Source organism: Lipomyces arxii (genome assembly GCF_038497795.1).
Source record: "Lipomyces arxii strain Phaff 12-163 unplaced genomic scaffold V1512scaffold_5, whole genome shotgun sequence".
NCBI lineage: Eukaryota > Fungi > Ascomycota > Lipomycetes > Lipomycetales > Lipomycetaceae > Lipomyces > Lipomyces arxii.
In genome coordinates this window covers 296,889-316,221 of record NW_027117704.1, presented here as the reverse complement: position 1 = coordinate 316,221, position 19,333 = coordinate 296,889, and the positions used below count along the sequence as shown (strand labels likewise).

The window sequence follows — 19,333 nt, the reverse complement described above, 5'->3', positions numbered from 1 at the left end:
ATACTTTCAATGGAGATTTTTGGAAGCCCTGGCGGCCACTGAAACGACGATATATATACTGTTGGCATTAAAATCATAGCCCGTTTGACTTGTGTTGTAGACGATACCAGACCAGATACTGAGTTGCATTGACCACATTTGCCCTAACTAGGAAGCATTAGCATTAGAGTAGCAAGATCTACCGGCTATTGCCTCGAGTGACATTTGTTTTACTGTTTCGGGACCATATTCACAAATAACTTTCTAGAAATTGTATAGTCTGAACAATGACAGCCATATTGTGATTGATTGAGCTTGAAGCCGATATCATTTAGAATCAGTTTGGTCTGTTTAAATACATGATATGTTTACAAGTCGAATTGTGGTTTAAATTATCGATTGTCAATATTAGTGCAAGAGTGTGGACTGGTCTGAGCCCACCACCCCGGACATCATCCCCCGGATGTAGCGCCGCGTGCGTCTTCACAATCGCACGCGACAAATCAACGCCGTGGTATCTGTTCTTTGTAACTGATTCCACCACAAACATAGTTTACTAGTTTACCGATTCTGATCTGCTTTACTTACGGGTCCCAATTGTAGTCCCCACGGATGGAGTCTATAGCAAGGCAAGATAATAGCCTAGGATATGCATCCAGGCCATCACAGGCCGAGCCAGATAGAGCTATAGACGAAATTTCAGATGGCGTTAGGCAGATTAGGCTTGCCATACAGAATTTCTCATCAGTGGAAGGTAGAAAACCTCATCTGGACGGAATCAATAATTTTCTGAGGATGTTCGATGGAACACCACATTATCCTTTCACACAAGCCTTGACCAGCGGGTTTAATCAGGTCCGCAAATTAATTGAGGAAGAGGGCCATCTAAAAGGCGCGCATTCACTCTCGACTAATGCTGATACAGTACTCACTGCTCAGATTGCTGGAGTGTTAAGCCGTTGGATGAGTCCAGTTCAGAACATTGAAAACACTGTTTGGGGTAGTAAGGTCAATCCTAGCAGCGGTGAGTTTGAAGAAGTAAGCCGGGAAATATTAGCAAATACTGTTATAATTGAATCAAGTGATGCACACGGCGAGATCGTCAACGATAGCAAGGGAGTTGTTGAAGTCGTCGTAAAGGACTGTCGTATTCTGGAAACTGATAAACAATATGCACAGTCGTTCCAGGGAGGGAACTTTTTGGCACCAGAACTGCATTCAGAGTTTTCTGTGTGCTTATACTGTGAACGACAGCAGATTGCGTCTGCAGGTCGTACGGTCGATATTCAGCTGATCAGGCGACGGATTGATCAGTCGTTAATTTATCAGCCTGTCTATCGCAGGTATGGACCGCATGGATCAAAACAAGCATGGACCTTGATGCGGGATGATATCATTTACGAAATGAAGGTCCAGATCGAGCTCTTGAAAGCAGAAGGTTTTATTCCTGCTAAAGAAATTGAAAATGAAAAAGATTGCATTGAAGCTCTTCGTAAAGAATACACTGGCGAAAACAAAAAAGGTAGTCAAAAGAGCTTGTTGACTTCATTAAGCCAGCGAGTATTTTCAAAACTGGTAAGTTCTTCTTCACAGGCATTGGATTAAGCATTCATTGTTGATGGTGTTCGGTTTGTTCGGGTATGGTGTTTTGGTATTGCATCACTGGCGATGGTTTGTTTGTTCTGTTGCTATAGAGATAAAAATATGCTATTATGTACTGAGACTTACACGTTATTCACACCTAGTACATTCCCTGATTCCGGTTTGCAGTTCTTGGCTTAGCCCGGATAATATTGTCTACCCGCAACAAGAGCTCAGCAGCCTCAGATGCACTTGAGACAACAGCTCTCTTCAATTTATAGCTCTCAACAACGCCGGCTTCCCGCATGTCGACAATTTTGCCATTGTCGAGATCCAGTCCTGAAGTAGTCATGCCGTTGTAGATAGACGACCGTAGCTTAGCGACCAATTCGCTCGAATCCAAGCCAGCGTTGTCCAGCAAAATTGTAGGAAGTTGTCGCAGCGCTCGTGCGAACGCTTCTATCGCAAGAGCCCTCTTTCCATCCTCGTTCTGAGCTGCAGTTTCAACAGCCTTAGACATGATCATCTCTGAGCAGCCACCTCCAAGAACAGTTCTGGTTTCAACAACAGTTTGGGATAGGACTGAAAGAGCATCGTGAAGTGATCGCTCGGCTTCATCTAATAATTGTTCTGTTGCACCTCGTAAGACCTGAATTGTTAGTTCTATCATGTTTCAGTCATCAAAATCAAGCTTACAATAGTGCATGCTTCACCAGCAGAAACACCAGAGAACTTCAGTAAAGTGTCTTCTCCAATCAAGATCTCTTCAATAAGGTCGCAATGACCAACCTTGACCAATTCTGGGTGATCAAAAGTTGATGCTATCTCACCACCAGTGACAAGAGCCAATCTCTCAATACCTTCAAAATCTGCGTGTTCAATTGACACAATACCAGCATCAGCAAATAGTGACTCTGGGTAGTTGTAGATAAGTTGTCTGTTAACAAAGCAGTTAACTCCATGAGCTTTGATCTTGTCAACCTTTGCCTTCATCTTTTCCTTTTCTGCTCGCTCCAATTCTGCTAATTTGCTAGTGGCATCAACCTTCACTCGCGCACCAAAAATTTTAACCTTGTCGGTATCCATGGCTGTGAACAGAATTAGTATCATTCGACAAAGATTGAAGTACAATAAATTACCGGTGTTTGCAATAAGAATCTTTGCATTCTCGAGTCTCTTTGGCTGGTTGACACCAATTCTCTTGTCCAAAATAAAACCTATTTAATTGTCAGATTTGAACTCGTACACAGCAATTTTGCCAACCTTCGTCTAAGTATGAGTCAAGCAGACGGCCTCCAGCCTTTTTAATAATTTGAATGTGTTCAAGATCAGTACTACCATTCAGTCGCAAGACAGCATCGACCGCGAGAGTGGAAAAGTGCTCTTTGTCCTGGCTCAAAATTTTTGAGCTTAGCGTAGTCTTAGCAATTGCAATCAGATCTTTACGAAACGCTTCTTTATTCTGCCCGTTGTCAACCGCGGTCTTAGCCAATGCAGCAAGAGCAGCTGCAGATGCAATTCGGTATCCCTCAATGATAGTTTGTGGGTGAATTTTCCGGTCGACCAATTTCTCGGCCTCACGCAACAACTCTGCGGCCAGAACTGTGACGGACGTTGTACCATCACCAACTTCATCGTCCTGAACTTTAGATATATTGACAAGAACTTTGGCAGCTGCGTTGTCGAGCGCAATTGATTTCAAGATAGTGGCACCGTCATTAGTAACTAGGACCTCACCGGTGGAAGCAGATTGCAACAGCTTGTCCATACCCTTTGGACCGAGAGTAGTCTTAACTAAATCGCCTACCGCAATGGCACCAACAAACGCAGACAAGCCTTTCAAATTAGCATAATAGAACTCAGAATAGTCATAAACTTGACATACGCGCATTTTCCGCTCTCTCCTCCGTCACTTGATCTCCGAAAATTTGAACAGACTAAACAGTAACATTAATTAAACTGATCGATAAACATTTCAACACTACTATAAATACCATTTCTATAAGTAGACCAAGATAAGCTTGGATATAAAAACTGTGTGGTAGTCGATACGCGTCGCCTCAGGAGAAACACCAAAAGGAAATTTGTGGACAGCCCTTCAAGCAAATAAGGTTTCTCCATTGTATTCGAACGATGTCGAACAAAACACATTCAATACTCATTTTATGTCAGTAAAGAACAGAAAATATCTCAGGTCATAAGGTCATAATTATTTAAAACATTATGTTTCAAGTTCTTGCTGTATCGATGGATTAGTATTGATTGGCTACAGGTCATTTGCATACTCAAACTGCACTTTACATTGAAAGCATTTTTACAATTTTACTGCAGTACTGGAATAGACGTCAAGTTAGTATGATACATATTTCAATGTCAAACAGTACAATGTACACATTTGATAACGGGGCACAGTATAAGTTGAGGTAGTACGCCAGCATTAGTTAATTCTTTGCCATTTCATATTCTTTGTCAACTACAATATCGAGATGACATGGAAAGAAGATGATGCATCAATGACAACTAAGCAGCATCAAAATTCTAGCAAATGTTCATATGGTGAATTAATTGAATTTCCTATATACATAGCCAACTGTTGTTACATGTAATAATAACTTTGTTCCACCAATGCATTTAGATGTTCAATTTCTTTCGGCGCCACTGTCTTCTCTTGGTGTTATATCTATTATTTGTTAACCTTGGATGTCACAATACCGGTTATTCACTTAGTCCTACCTGATAGTGTTGTTGGTCTTCATTCTGAACCACTGGGGAACACGTCCGTCCTGGTTCTGCGCCTTGGCAAGCTTTACCTTCGTTCTGAATGACTTGTGGCTCTATGAAATTCAATTAGCCTTTGATCTTATCTTGAATGCAACTTCAACATTGATCTTGCACTGCTCATTCCCACGCCAGATTCATCCCAATATTCTCGTCTCAAGAAACTGGCTAAAGGAACGCGCGCACGAGTCCCATGCCTAATCGCTTCAAGTTGTGTGTTACAGTAACTTACCGGCATCTTTGTAAATGATAAGATTCCTATAGCGTGGGATCTTGAATTGAAATCAAAAGCTTTTGGTATTCGTTCAGTTCAGGCAGAGAAGGTGGTTGGGTCGTGACTGCTTTGTGTAAATCGTGGGTTTTGTAGTATATGCTTGGTCAGGGCTTAGACCTAAATTACAATAGACGTGGCCTCCGAAACTTGCTCACTGCGGGTTAGGCTTTTGTGATTACAGGCGAATACGAAGCACGGAGTTTACAAGCATCTATGAGCAGAGCACAAACTAGGCGTTGCCCCTTCTGTATAAGGTGTGCGTTAAGCGTAGTAAGTTTAGCTAGCACTAACCTTAATATGACATGCTATAGACCTGAATACGACATAACAAACCCAACTTAAACAGTCAAATTGTTTAATCTAATAGAAATACGTATTTTTGTTTCATAGTATTTTAGTAGTTGACTTACATGTACTTATAAACTCCCAAATTAAGTGAGCAGAAACTGATCTAACTCAAGCTTTGTGCAACAATAAACTTTTGAGCTAATGAGCTAATTTTAATTACGCTAGCTGAATTAGGATATTTCTGACACTGCTCAGATCGTCAGCGATCTTTTGTCTACAACGTTCATTGTAATACGGCTTACTTACATCCATCGTCTGAGAGGTTATTTATTAAACTGCTTACCCACTCCCCTCCCCTCCACTCTCATTATTTACTGTTGAATTGTCTTAGTAAAGAAATGACTTCGTCTAATGAAAAAGATTTGGTCGAGGACGGCGAGAAATTTCACGAAGCAACTTCTGTTGACTCCACTCCTTCAAAGGAAGGGCAGGCTTCATCTGAGGCTGCTAATAAAATCATTGATATTTATGAGCATTTGCCACCAGATGAAGCTGCGATCTTGAGAGCGCAAGTCGAAGTTGCTCCAGTGAAAGTCTCGTTCTTCAAATTATATCGATATGCCAACAAGTTTGACGTTGCAGTACTTGCAGTTGGGTATATTTGCAGCGTCATTGGAGGCGCGTTAATGCCCCTCATGACAATCGTTTTTGGCCAGCTCACACAAACATTCACCGACTATTTTGCATTTGGAGGTACGGAGCAGGAGTTTCAGCATCAAATTAACAAGTACGCATTATACTTTGTGTACCTTGGAATTGCAGAGACGGCGTTTATTTCTGTCGAGACGTTTATCCATATCGACAGAGGTGAAGTCATCTCTTCTCGGATACGAAAACATTATCTTGCTGCAACATTACGCCAAAATATTGGCTACTTTGATAAGCTGGGTTCCGGTGAGATTACCTCGCGTATCACGGCAGACACCAATCTCGTTCAAGAGGGCATGTCAGAAAAAGTCGGACTCATCTTGACGGGAATTTCAACATTTGTAGCGGCTTTTGTGGTCGGATTCATCAAATCATGGAAATTAACATTTATTCTTTGCGCGGTTGTCGTCGCTATCGTGCTGACTATGGTGGTTTTGTCTTCATTTATGGTCAAGGCTTCTACTAAGTCGCTGGAAGGTTACTCTGTAGGTGGTACTATTGCTGAAGAAGTCTTCTCCAGTGTGCGCAACGTTCAAGCTTTTGGCGTTCAGGAGCGTTTGGCAAACGAATATGACAAGTATCTTGAAATTACGGAAAAGTTTGGTTACCGACAGGGTCTTTTTCTGGTAAGTGTAGCTGCACTTGCTTGTGCTTATGTATACTAATAGTTTAGGGTATCATGATTGGCGCTCTTTGGTTTTACATTTATTGCAACTATGCGCTCGGCTTTTGGCAAGGCTCTCGTTTCATTGCGTTGAACAGCATTCGAGTCGGTGATATCATCTCTGTGTTAATGTCTCTTTTGATTGGTGCGTTCTCTCTTGGACAAATGGCGCCAAATGCCAGAAACATTACTAGCGGTGTTACCGCAGCTGCAAAGATTTATGCGACCATCGACAGAGAGTCTGTTATTGACTCTTCTTCTGATCGAGGTGAAAAGTTGGAGAATGTGAGAGGTGATATTGAACTGCAGGATGTCAAGTTCATATATCCATCTCGTCCTGATGTCACTGTTCTTGAACATATGAACTTGAAAATCAAAGCTGGTCAGACGGTGGCTCTCGTTGGTGCTTCTGGTTCAGGAAAGTCTACTATTGTCGGTTTGATTGAGCGTTTTTACGAACCCATCTCTGGCTTAGTCACGCTTGATGGTCACGATGTCACGAAACTTCATACGAAGTGGTTGCGACAGCAGATTTCTCTTGTTTCTCAGGAACCCACTCTGTTTGGGTGTTCTGTGTATGAAAATGTTGCCCATGGACTTATCGGTACCCAGTTTGAGGACGCGGCTGAAGAGGAGAAACGAAAGTTAGTTCTTTCTGCCTGTGAACAGGCAAACGCAATGTCATTCATTGATACCCTTCCTGAAGGACTCGAAACTAATGTTGGTGAGCGGGGCTTCTTGATGTCTGGTGGACAAAAGCAACGCATTGCCATTGCCCGTGCTATTGTCAGTAATCCCAAGATCTTGCTTCTCGACGAAGCCACATCGGCACTTGACACTAAGAGTGAAGGTATAGTGCAGGATGCTTTAGACAAAGCTTCCAAGTCACGAACCACTGTTGTCATTGCTCACAGACTGTCGACTGTTAAGGATGCAGATCTTATTGTTGTCATGGCCAAGGGAAAAATTGTTGAACAAGGAACCCATAACGATCTTCTAGATAAAAAAGGAATGTATTACGAACTTGTCGAAGCTCAAAAAATTCACAAACTCGAAGACGGCAATGGTGGCATAGTTGAAAGCACAGAGGAGAAGGAATTGGAAGTGAGAGAGGACACAAATATTTTGGACATAACTCGTGTGCGAACACAGCAATCCATTTCTAGTATTGAAGCGGCACACCGCAAGGAACCGCCTGCTGTTCATTACAGCCTTCTGAGTTCAGTCAAGATGGTGAGAACAATTAATATTGGTTCTTTACATACCGCTAACAATCGAACAGATTTTTATACTCAACAAGCCAGAACATAAGTTGATGGCTTTTGGAGCTTTCTTTGCTATGATCAATGGCTTTGCATATCCAGTGCAGGGCGTTTTGTTTGCAAAATGTGTTACTGCATACGAGGTCACTCCCGAATTTTTTTCACACATGCGAAGTCAGATTAATTTGTACTCAGGCCTGTTTTTTATGCTCGCTTTTGTTCAGTGCATTGCTTTTATTTCTTGCATGGCTTTGCTTGCTTTTGTGGCTCAAAGACTTGTTCACCGTATTCGATTGCAGAGCTTCCGACAAATGTTGAGACAAGATATCTCTTATTTCGACCGCGATGAGAACACCACTGGTTCTTTAACTAGCACACTTTCTAAAGATGCTCAGAGTGTTGAAGGACTTAGTGGAGCAACTCTTGGTCAGATTTTAAACTCTGTTGTCACCATTGTGTCTGGTACGATTGTCTCTATCGCGGTTGCTTGGAAGCTGGCTTTAGTCTGTACATCTTGTATGCCAGTTTTGGTTGGATGTGGTTTTCTGCGATTCTGGCTACTGGCCAAATTCCAGGAGAATGCGAAGAAGGCGTATGAGCATTCTGCCACATTTGCCTGTGAAGCTACTTCTTCAATTAGGACCGTCGCTTCTTTGACCCGAGAGGACGATGTACTCCACAAATATAGTGACGCAATTGATTCTCAAGTTCAAAAAAGCCGAATTGCTAGTTCACGTTCATCTGTTCTTTATGGATTGTCTCAAGGTCTGTCATTCTTTATCATGGCTCTTGGATTTTGGTATGGCAGCACCCTGCTGAAGACTGGCGAATACAATACAACCCAGTTTTTCATCACTTTCATTTCAGTCATTTTTGGATCACAATCTGCTGGTACAGTTTTCTCATTTGCTCCTGATATGGGTAAGGCCAAGCAAGCAGCAGCCAACATTCAGAAACTCTTTGATTCAATCCCAGCGGTTGACACATGGAGCGAGGATGGAATTATTCCTGACACAGTTCAAGGCTCTATCGAGTTTAAGGATGTTCACTTCAGGTACCCCACCCGACTTGAAGTTCCTGTTCTTCGTGGATTGAATTTTTCTGTGCATAAGGGACAGTATGTTGCGCTCGTAGGTTCTTCAGGATGTGGAAAGTCTACAACGATTGGTTTGATTGAATCATTTTACTTACCACTCAGCGGTGAGATTTTGCTTGATGGCCAGAACATTAACGAGCTAAATGTGAATGCATATCGAAACAATATCGCTTTGGTGCAGCAAGAGCCCGTATTGTACGCCGGATCAATCAGATATAACATTGCGCTTGGTGCAATCAATGACATTACGGACGAAGACATTTATGCTGCGTCCAAGAAGGCCAACATTCATGACTTTATTGTATCATTACCTGAAGGTTACGATACTCTTTGCGGATCCAAGGGTGCTCTGCTCAGTGGTGGCCAGAAACAGCGCATTGCAATTGCTCGTGCGTTGATTCGCGAGCCGAAGATTTTGCTGTTGGACGAAGCCACTTCCGCTTTGGACAGTGAGTCTGAGAAGATCGTGCAAGAGGCTCTAGATAAGGCGGCCCGTGGTCGTACTACTATTGCTGTTGCTCATAGATTAAGTACTATTCAGAACGTATGTTTTGCGTAATATATGGATGAAGCTTACCCACTAACATGGTCTATAGGCTGATATTATCTACGTGTTTGAAAATGGTAAAGTTCTTGAGTCCGGTACTCATCAAGAGTTGCTTGCCCACCGATCTAAATACTACGAATTGGTGCAGTTGCAGGCTCTAGAGAAGAATTGATCCGAAATAGTAAATGTGGCCCTAAGTGTTTTGAGTTCGCGAAGGGTACATTTAAATCCCATAATTTGTACATATTTTTTAGTGATTTATTAATTGTTTAATTTAATTCTGGTTCGGTCTGTGTCATGTTTTAGGATTTTAGCTGGAATGCCGCCGGCTCATATGTACATACTTACGCGTGAGCACGGTCGATTCTTTGCTTTTTTGTTGTACCATATGTATCCTAATGCTGTGAAAGTGCACGCATACATTTAGTTGACGCCCATTTAACAATCTGTTCGAGCTAGAAGGCTCGATTTATGAAAGTACCAGTTATACCTCACTAAAACCAAATAAGGAGAACTTAACATCCTCTCACTCTTGTATCTCTCAATCTGAACCATCAGTAAACCAGCGCAATAGAGACGAACAGAAAACTTCGATGCCAGGTAATGGGAGATCCCGCATGTAGCGCTGTACAAATCCACTTTACTCGACGCGCCGTTGAAGCCGCACCAAAAATGTAAACAAACATTGCTTCTACGTGTTCTAACAGAACTGTTTTCTTTATATGCACTTCAAAACAAGAAATATGACAGCTAAAATTGAAAATCCAGCACTAGATGAGTTTATTCATCATGGTCGAGATGTTTTAGGTCAGTTTTCAGAAACGAAGCTGAACATTCAGTCGCAGAAAGGCGACTTTAAGCAGCTGTCGTCACGTTCGTCACTGGCGTTGGGTAATGCTATGGTTCACTCGCCTACCGGCACAACCCAGACTTTTGACAGGTCTAATCCTGCTGCTATTGAGTTTGAGTTGCGAGATTTTAAAGAGCTGCTGTCTAAGCTGAAGGTAACATATTTGGAGCAAGAAACCAAGGAAACATTTTTGCGGGTCATCTTGGACGAGGATGATGATGAGGCGGTAGAGCATGGACAAGGTAATCTGGAGTTAAAGCTTTGGAAGATTGCAGAGAAGGATATTGAGGAAGCTGGAGTACGGAATCAGAAACTAAAAGATGTGCTCGTTGGTAAGAAGAAAGCTTTGGAGAGTGCGTCGAACGAAATAAGAAGTTTAGTCGATGATGCGTGTGCCAGTATGTTATTGCACGAAATTTTTGGACATGTACAATGCTGACTGAAATAGAATTTGAAAAGCTGAAAACTGAAACTGACGAGACCGAAAGGCTGTTGGATGAAATGGAGCAAATGCGAACGGAGCTTGCAGAACTAGAACAAGCAGAGCAAGACGCAAACGACTCTGAAATTAATAAACTGTCATACGAAGAAACTCAAGAATTTTATAATAGTTTAAAGATTGAAGAGGCACAGCTTGACAGAGACATCTACAGATTGCAGGTTGAAGTGATTCCGGTGAAGAAGCAAGAACTCGGCAAACTCAAATCAGATTTGCTGACTTTGACTCAACTACGGACGAAACTGGAAGAGGTTGCGGCTACGTCAGTGCAAGCCCGGCAAGCGGGATTGAAAGACGGCAAGATTGCCGCACAAGAAAATGTCGGCCGGTGGTGAGTTTGATGTTTGCAAATACAATATACGTATGCTAACCTGGTTAGGTACTCAAACATATTGCAAGTTCTCAAGTCGGTGTTAGGTATTGAGCATATCGCTATCGACAACGAAGTAGGACAAATAACTTTGGCATGCACGAGTTTGAATCATCGGCCTTACGAAGTCCGACTTTCATTCAGTAAAGGTCGATTCTACGACGCTTTGGTAAGTTCGTGATGATCGATTACTACCGCTGCTAATTTGCCGGTCTTAGCTTATAAAACCTTCGACAGTGAACATCAAAGCTATAGTCAATTCCGCCGTCCAGTCAAACGACGTCCGCTATTTCTTGGAACAATTAAAAGTTCTAGTCGATCAGCAAAAATTGAACGAATGATGGTAAATTCCAATATGTTTTTGTATCAAGTAGTATGCAAACTCTAAAGACCTTATTTGGTTGGCACCGGTTGGCACTATCATCAGCTGTCTGGTGTAATCACAACCGTTCGCTTTCCATCGTCCATACTGTTTCTATGTCCCCATCCACTAGGTTGACGTCTACCTGTGTCAGAAACTATCAACTCAAAAAACCTCAATTAAACATACTTCAAAAATGCACCAACTGCGCCTAGGTAACCCTCGTGTCGTAAGAAATAAGCTTTCTTTTCACCATTCGACCAAAACTTGATTGCGTATGACAACGTGTTCATGGTCTGTGGATGGCCTGCGTCATGTTAGTCATATACCGAAATATTTTACAGCAGCTCGCACCTCTGATAAAAGAACCCCCAAAATAGATATGATCAAGATTGAATCTTTGCGCTTGTAAATATGAAATCTGTCCTATATTGTTGCTAGTCATAAATTAGCTTTGGGTTGATTGGAGGGGTCGATGCTGTAACATACCTGACTGCATAAAGCAGACTTCGGCTGATGTCTTCCGCGTTAAAACGCGCAGGTTTATGTTCGCTTTCTTCGTCTTCGTCTTCTTTCTGATTATCGTCCAGTGAGTCTCCTGATATGGCTATTCTGTTGCCGGCAATGTCTTGAATCTGGACGCCATCATCGGACTCTAATCGCTTCTTGAACACTTTGCCGAAGCTACTAGCAATTGTTGTTGACTTCAGCCCTATTCTACCGTAATCAGAACCGTAAATGTCGCCAACCAGCATATCGACATTGGTATTGTCACCGTCAGCGGCCATTTGGAGCATATCTAGCACGGTTAAGTATAGGAAGAACTGTTTAAGAAAAGTACAGACCATCAAAAGTTTTTGCCCCAGTCAAAAGAGACAGTAATCCCCAAAGAGTCCCGCCACCAAGCTATATCATTTGGTTAGCCACTTAATACACTAGACTTCATCAATTCTAGGCATACCGATGAACCTCCTATGCGATTGAATTGTCTTGGTCCGGAGACTTTAATCATACTAACTCCAGACCCAATATTGACCAGCTATGTTGGGTTTAGTAATTGTTCAACATATGGATAAATTACCGTACCAAGTAAGGATATATATTTGATTTAGCTTCAACAAACGACATCGGGTTTTGTTCACTATATGTAAACACCTCAAATGGTATCTCTGTAATGAAAAAGTCAAGGCCTTCATCATTAGTACTTGATTACTCCGAGTTAGCTTTGATACTTACCAACTATAAGGCACTCCATCTCGTCTTCACGCCAAATCTCAACATCAAGTTGTCGTCTCAATCTGTCGTAAAACTTGTATGCACCTCCTCCAGTCGCCATTACGTACACCTTCTTTTTCTCCGATTGTGCAATTTCTGCCTCGGCTGTCTCTTCTGTGATTGTTTGGCGCCTGGCAGATATCAGAGTTGACATGAATGCCACCAGGTCTTCGATATTTTCGGTTTCGAACATTGTAAAATTTAACCTGCCGCCTATGCTATCCTGATCACGAGTGAAATAAACCAGTTTTGCCAGGGAACCTCCAATCTAAAATATTAGTCATAGCACTATTTACAAGTGGCTGGTCACTAGACTCACGTCAACGGCAATGTGGGAGACTTCAGCAGTATGATACGGAAGCACAATATCTCTATTATGAGTATTAGATCCACTACCGTTAATATCAGCAGTGCGGAAGCCAGTCGCGGTTGAAGAACGCGGAGATATGTCCTCATCTACTATGAAGGCTCCTTCCACATTTATTCGGATAGCGCCGGGATAAGGTATGCGCTGAGGAGATGAAGGCATGACTGCTAAATAGTAGTAGCAACTTCTTCAATGAGGTCAGTGATTGAAGTACACGGCGCTAATACTGTGAGTTCTTGTTCGGGAGACCGGAGTCAGATAGACAGACTTTGCGTACGCTGTGTATAGTGTTCTAAGCAATAGCAATTGAAGTAGTTCTTAGTCAATTCACTCCAAAACAGCCCAGCAACAGGATATCGAGCCAGTTTGAAGCTCAAACTTTGGCAATTTTCGAAGAATTTTCTCGACTTGTCGCGTGCTGAACGCAGGCGAGATATGATGGCGGCGTTGTCATTTAAAAGCTTGTTCTGGTTTTAACTCCTGAAATTTGATCTGGTGTAGCAAGTCATAAAACTCCGTCTTCTTAATACCATTATTGCAAAATACAAAAAGCATAATGTAGTCCTTGAAGTTGGGAAATTTTGTTGAAACACGTCTAAATCGCAATTTGAAGGCTTGTTTTCTTTGTGATATTCGGGCTTTAAATTTTTTGGAATAACTGATTGCGCTGGTCAAATTGCTTTGACTTACTCTTGTTGAGTGTTTGGCCATGACGGACCCATCACAGGATGGTCCACAGCAACGAAATGGGCCAATTCAAATGGCTAAAGACGGCATGAGTGTGTCTGTTTCTACTGAGAATAATGAACAAGATGATAAAATACCAGTAACATCTGATTTTCCTTTGCTGAGCTCTGTCATTGGGCTGGATGCGTCTGTGTTAAAGGTTCTGCAATATTTCGATTCCTTATTACAAGCTCAAGGCATCAGTGTCACTGACTTAAACTACAACGAACACCATTTGTGGGCATATATACAAGGACTGATAATTACAAGAAATGTAAAGATACTGAATGAAACGGTTGCTGCTTTGTTGAAGTATGATAAGCGACTTGGCCAATGCAGTGCCGCATATCAGGCTGCACTCTTCACGTTTTTATCTTCAAAATTTTGGAAACGTTTGAGTCCGACACCCGCGTTGTCGAAAGACGATAGTACGCGCACATCCACTGATGCTGATGTCACGACAACAGCACAACCAGAGTGAGTATTTATGTAACTTTTAACCTTTGATTTACTGATGATCGTGAAGTAGGCAGCAAAATGGCGCTTCGAAAGATGATATTGTTCAATCCGTAAGTCTAACACTTAGTTCGATATTTGCTATGATTGCGGACCCGGACAAAAAAGACGTTGCATCTGCGGCACCACCACAGTTATCACCAACAGCACTACCGGTACAAGCTGCACCAACTGCACCAACTCGAACTGCATCAACTGCATCTGCAACATCTGCAACATCTGCAACATCGGCTGCAGAAACGGCACCCATATCAACAACGGCACCCATATCAACAACGGCACCCATATCAACAACAGCAGCAGTAGCAACAAAACCTCCATCAGCTTTATCAGCTCCAATGGCATCTGCAGCATCTGTGGTACCTACATCGTCTGCGGCACCAGTATCGGCACCGCTGACAGTGCCATTGATGCCGCGCTCGGTAAAGGCACAAGGAACATCACCTGATGCACTAATTGCAAGAATGCTGGCTGCACAACGGCTGCGCTCCACAAAGACACTATCGACATCATTTAATGCCGATCAAGGCGCAGCACCAACTCAGCCTACGCCAGCACCAAGTAAAGTCAGGTCAGGGCAAGTTCAGCAGAACTCGATGGCAGCTCAGCCTAAACAAGCTCTTGCTCCTAAGAAGTCGGTACCTGCTCAACTGACACGCACTGAAGTAGCAGATGTACCACGAACTGTACCACTCGCACAAATATCAAATCAAGCAAGTCCAGAACCAATTGCAGTATGGCCTCAAGCTTCTCAGATAGTGGCACAGGTCGCTAGACCTACCGCAAGTACTTTAATGAACGTTGCCGACCGCACCAGTGAGAACGCATCACCAGCAAATGACACCAATTTCCTTGCTATTTTCCCGCGACCAGCATTACCGCAACAAATGTCTGAACAGTCACAGCCAGGGCAAAATAACGCTATGATGATTGGCTATACGAGACCGTCAGTACCTCCACAAACAGAGTTGGTTATGGATGATCGAAGGAAACAAGAGCTTGAGCAGAGAGAGTATGAACTACGACTTCGAGAACTCAATCTCAAGCAAAGAGAAATTGAAGCTCAACGCCTAGAGTTGGAGCTTGCGCGAGAGCGACTGGATCTTGACAAGGCGTATTTAGCGGAAGAATCACAAATGTTGGCAAGACGGAGTATGAGTAGGGAATCTTCATTGTTTGGGCACGACCAGGTCCATGGTCAGTCCGGTCACATGCAGGTAGCACAGCACCAGCATCACAGACCACAAGTACCGCAGGCACCCAATGGAGCTATGACCCCATCCCAGCCACAAGCAGCACGATTGAAGAGATCTAGTATTCTAGAAAGTCTCAATACTCAAATCAGTCAGTATTTCATCTATGGCCCACTACGAGGGCGCGTCGTCGGCTTTGTATCAATATCTAATCCGTGGTTAACTCTCAAATTTCAGATAACGAATGATTTTTACGAAAATAGGTTGACATCTCGGAACTATGAGCACGGCAAAAGCATGGTGAATTTGCGTGCATTTTTTGGTCAGAATGATCAAGATGTATATTGGTTGCATTTGTCAATGCAACTTAATGGTCACAGTTTTGATATCCAACACCCCACTTCTGGTAACGATCGACCTGCAAACATCACACAGTACATTAAACCAGGAAACAACACTTTAACTGTACACGTGCAAGATTGGGAGATGTTTTCACACCGGCAGTACACTATTATGGTTGAACGATCGGTAGTTTCAACAGCGGCTCAAGTCGTTGGAACTATGCGCACTTTTGTCAAAGCAGACGAAAAAACAAACGAACTTATGCGAAAGTGGTTTGAGAATCCAGCAGGGACATTGCAAAGTGCAAAGGGGATATATAAAGAGATTGCTCTAACATACCCTGCCGACTCTACGAATCGAATCACAATTCCAACTCGATCAGTGATGTGCTCTCATATGCAATGCTTTGATCTTTTACAATGGATGTCCGAATCGCATCTATCATGGAAATGTCCGATCTGCGCTGGACCTGCTCATCCAGAGCAGTTGTATGTTGATCAATATGTCGAGCACCTGCTACGAGTCTCTGTGGCTCAACAGTTGTCTGCTAAAATTTATAAAACCGGACAGTACGAGTTTAGTTTAACGAAAGCCCGGTTTTGTCAATGATTAACATGTAAGAGTATTTAAATAAATTTCCTAGATTCTCTACGTTAGATATTTACTTTCGGTGTGGTACAGTACCCTTAAGTTTACGAAAATGTAAACATAGAGACTAGAAACGTGAACCAACTTTTGTTAAAACACATTTAGCAATTGACTGATCCCGTTGTACGACGGTAATTGCTGATTGCAAAATATGTTTTCGTCAACTTCGTCGTTCGGATCAGACTTTAAGTTTGGTGCCGGAAATGCTGCAACTCCGTTTGCGTTTGGCATCACTCAAACGCCAGTTCAAACTGCAGAATCTAGCAAGAGCTCGCCATTTTCAAATCTTCCGAGCTCGGGAAATACATCTCAGTTCGGAAATAACAACTTCAACTCGGCTGGTAATGAGTTGGTACGAGTAGATGATGAATCAGATGACCATGAAAAGGAGAGCGTGTTTGACGAAAATGGAGCATTCACGTATACATTACACGATGCGCCAATCGCAGCTGGGCAATTGGGTAATTGGCAAAGCAGGCAACGAACACTTAAATATAAGTTGTGTTTGCTATCGAATAGCGGCATTGCTTGGATTGACAGAAAAAGGGCAGTAGCTGTTCCAGTATATCCTGATGAGATGAAGCTGTTTCCTGCTGAGATTCCAGATAGCACAGTAGATGAGTCTTACGTCCAGGTATAGCCATTGAGATATTTCAAATATGGGTATTGGTATTAACACCACTAGTTTGTATATGATGTTCACAAGTTATATCTATCATTAGTAGAGGAAGATCAAAATGCCGAAGAAAACATTCTCTCAAAGTACACAACGCTTTTTCTTCAAACTTTAGATTCTTTGCGACGTCGGGTTTACGATGCTCGACTATCGGATGCATACACAGTATGTCATTGTCTATTCGCGTCTTACTTTGTGGATCCAAGCCAGGCGCGTGCGGAGTCTGTCATGGACTGGGTTAATCAGTACGATCCACAACCACCAATAGAAGACACTCGTCAAATTATGACGACTCCGATGCCAGTAGGACAACCAGGCTACTGGGAACTAGTTTTTAGGTTAGCTCTCCGTGGTCTGCTGCGACAGGCTTGGGGGTGTATTAAGGAATCGGGCATTGTTGTGACAGATAACGACACGCGGAGTGCAATCGAGAGAATGATGGAGATTTTGGAGTCGGCACCAAAGGGAGAAAGGGCATTCAGAAATCACAGACAATGGCGAGCTGAAGTGATTATTTTTTGTGACAATGTGACAAAACTAGCTGATCACCGACTGAGAAGAGGTTTGTCCACCTTGGCGAACATTCTTCGCGGAGATACGGATACCGTTCTGACATTGTCAACAAGTTGGCAAGAAGCAACCGCTGCGCTCTTTCTGTACAGAGATCCTTCTCCGAACCGGCTGTCAGAATTCTTTCAGATTGCCAGAGAAAAGTTTCCAGTGGATGTGACAATAGAAGCTGAAGTCGCTTGCGCAGCTATCATGGCGAGTGACATTTCCAAAGCGCTTTCAGTTTCTGAACAGCTGGATGTATGTGTCGCCGCACATATGGCAGATTTTTGCGACAGGCAAGGCATGCTCGACGATTTTTATAGTTTGGGCTCAGTGTAAGTGACAGAGCATTGTTACTTAACGAGTGCGTCTGATGAATTTTAGCGATTTACCGACGTTGCGAGACTATCTTTTTGTATCTCATGGGATAACTTGCTGTGCAAATCCCGACACATGGTTCGTTGGCGCGACATATTTGCGAGACACCGATACCACAGAAGGTTTGGCCATTATAAAGGAGGTGTGTTATACTAGTTTGATATTGAAATCGGGCTAATCTTTTTCGAGTCTATTACGCACGTGTTTCCTGATAGTGAAACGACACTTACAGCTTTGATAAATCTCTGTGGTGAATTACAGTTCGAAAATGAAGCAGAGCAGATTATGGTGTCTTGGAGTAAACTACAGCTTTCTCGGAAGGAGGTCGGTGATGCATTGTTGTCGTTGAATCAATTTGGAAACAAACTTGAAGTACGCGCGGTAGTATTGCAGTTGTTGGAGGAGAGCCTGCTTTATGGTGAATAGCTTATGAGATTTACATCTTTTCGTGACTGACAAATCTGCAGGTTTAAGTATGCCTGAAGATACCTTGCTGCAAATGATTTCATCACCGCGATCTTGTCCAGATATGATTCGGGATTTCATTGTTCCGTTCGCTATATATTGGAAGTTTAAAGACTTCATAAGCAAAAACGACGTTTCTGAGGCAGCACAGTATCTCATCTCGCTTATTCAGTTTAAGCATCTGCCCGGTCAGTTTTTCGGTGTCCTGTTAGGCGAGCTACTACCCTTGATTGACCGGGACGTGCCACGGATACTCTCTAGCGTTGAGCTTGGAGGAGTCATGAACGCGATTTACGACTGGGAACGAAGAAAAGTTGAGTATAAAGAAGGTCTTGAATTTCTGGATAAAGCTATTGAGATTGCCAGGAGCAACAGCAAGAACTTGACAGATGATGACTGGCGAAGAAACTATATGGATTGCTCGGCCAAGGACGTGGTCAAGATATTAAGAGCAAAGCTGGTGCAGGAGGTTTCACGGTCATATCTCGAAGGAGAGTGATGGCTGGTATTATAATTGTGGAATAAAAATGTTTTAATATGTGGATATATATGCTACATTCGTAGTCTAACGACTTGAATACCAAACGACAGCAATAACCAGTGTGCGGCTTTCGGGCAACTTAACGTTGGGAGACTGGGGCCTCGCTTCTACGGTTACGCATCTCCTCTTCGCCGTATTTTGAAAACAGCTTCAGTATTTTGATTCAATTGGTGTGAAACTTAATAGCTCTCGTATTTAAGTTGCTGGTAGTGAAATATGCGATTTGTACTTTCGGCCTTATCGCTAGCTCTTGCCGCCAGCTGTGTTGCGGTTGATGCCCTGTCTTTCTCAGGTACTAAGATGATGCTAATTCTGAATGTCATTGATTCGAGCTAACAACGCTGTTTAAACAGGCTCTAATCAGAAGAAGTCGTATGCGGAAGGTGAAAAGCTGCCA

General features: G+C 42.8%; 8 protein-coding genes across 8 annotated transcripts; 5 read left to right on the top strand and 3 right to left on the bottom strand.

Moving 5' to 3' along the window:
* The first annotated feature begins 126 nt into the window (after positions 1–126).
* Positions 127–1,652, top strand: V1512DRAFT_135495 (uncharacterized protein). The gene has a single exon (XM_066912982.1). It carries the CDS (start codon positions 592–594, stop codon positions 1,582–1,584), a length of 993 nt encoding a protein of 330 aa, XP_066772151.1. The 5' UTR covers positions 127–591; the 3' UTR covers positions 1,585–1,652.
* Positions 1,330–3,630, bottom strand: V1512DRAFT_261165 (chaperonin Cpn60/TCP-1 family). Its single transcript, XM_066916013.1, has 6 exons — positions 3,555–3,630; positions 3,446–3,497; positions 2,824–3,396; positions 2,700–2,777; positions 2,257–2,648; positions 1,330–2,209 (listed from the first exon to the last, which is right to left on the bottom strand). The coding sequence occupies exons 1-6, from the start codon at positions 3,555–3,557 to the stop codon at positions 1,721–1,723; spliced, it is 1,587 nt and encodes a 528-aa protein (XP_066772150.1). The 5' UTR covers positions 3,558–3,630; the 3' UTR covers positions 1,330–1,720.
* Positions 3,631–4,003: 373 nt separating this feature from the next.
* V1512DRAFT_286055 (60S ribosomal protein eL39) lies at positions 4,004–4,663 on the bottom strand. The gene is made up of 3 exons (XM_066918073.1): positions 4,571–4,663; positions 4,294–4,394; positions 4,004–4,240 (listed from the first exon to the last, which is right to left on the bottom strand). Exons 1-3 carry the CDS (start codon positions 4,574–4,576, stop codon positions 4,192–4,194), a joined length of 156 nt encoding a protein of 51 aa, XP_066772149.1. The 5' UTR covers positions 4,577–4,663; the 3' UTR covers positions 4,004–4,191.
* Positions 4,664–5,187: 524 nt separating this feature from the next.
* On the top strand, positions 5,188–9,597 carry V1512DRAFT_261162 (P-loop containing nucleoside triphosphate hydrolase protein). Its single transcript, XM_066916012.1, has 4 exons — positions 5,188–6,234; positions 6,282–7,505; positions 7,555–9,174; positions 9,227–9,597. The coding sequence occupies exons 1-4, from the start codon at positions 5,299–5,301 to the stop codon at positions 9,347–9,349; spliced, it is 3,903 nt and encodes a 1,300-aa protein (XP_066772148.1). The 5' UTR covers positions 5,188–5,298; the 3' UTR covers positions 9,350–9,597.
* Positions 9,598–9,858: 261 nt separating this feature from the next.
* Positions 9,859–11,454, top strand: V1512DRAFT_261161 (uncharacterized protein). Its single transcript, XM_066916011.1, has 4 exons — positions 9,859–10,425; positions 10,476–10,857; positions 10,906–11,065; positions 11,115–11,454. The coding sequence occupies exons 1-4, from the start codon at positions 9,900–9,902 to the stop codon at positions 11,235–11,237; spliced, it is 1,191 nt and encodes a 396-aa protein (XP_066772147.1). The 5' UTR covers positions 9,859–9,899; the 3' UTR covers positions 11,238–11,454.
* On the bottom strand, positions 11,119–13,233 carry V1512DRAFT_135032 (type II pantothenate kinase). The gene is made up of 10 exons (XM_066912981.1): positions 13,177–13,233; positions 12,852–13,119; positions 12,494–12,800; positions 12,344–12,447; positions 12,219–12,296; positions 12,103–12,163; positions 11,747–12,056; positions 11,612–11,694; positions 11,447–11,564; positions 11,119–11,398 (listed from the first exon to the last, which is right to left on the bottom strand). Exons 2-10 carry the CDS (start codon positions 13,059–13,061, stop codon positions 11,320–11,322), a joined length of 1,350 nt encoding a protein of 449 aa, XP_066772146.1. The 5' UTR covers positions 13,062–13,119; positions 13,177–13,233; the 3' UTR covers positions 11,119–11,319.
* A 17-nt stretch (positions 13,234–13,250) lies between these two features.
* Positions 13,251–16,364, top strand: V1512DRAFT_261155 (uncharacterized protein). The gene is made up of 2 exons (XM_066916010.1): positions 13,251–14,102; positions 14,152–16,364. Exons 1-2 carry the CDS (start codon positions 13,609–13,611, stop codon positions 16,283–16,285), a joined length of 2,628 nt encoding a protein of 875 aa, XP_066772145.1. The 5' UTR covers positions 13,251–13,608; the 3' UTR covers positions 16,286–16,364.
* On the top strand, positions 16,359–18,943 carry V1512DRAFT_275391 (Nup85 nucleoporin-domain-containing protein). The gene is made up of 5 exons (XM_066917824.1): positions 16,359–16,958; positions 17,010–17,887; positions 17,937–18,072; positions 18,120–18,348; positions 18,398–18,943. The coding sequence occupies exons 1-5, from the start codon at positions 16,476–16,478 to the stop codon at positions 18,892–18,894; spliced, it is 2,223 nt and encodes a 740-aa protein (XP_066772144.1). The 5' UTR covers positions 16,359–16,475; the 3' UTR covers positions 18,895–18,943.
* Positions 18,944–19,333: the final 390 nt, after the last annotated feature.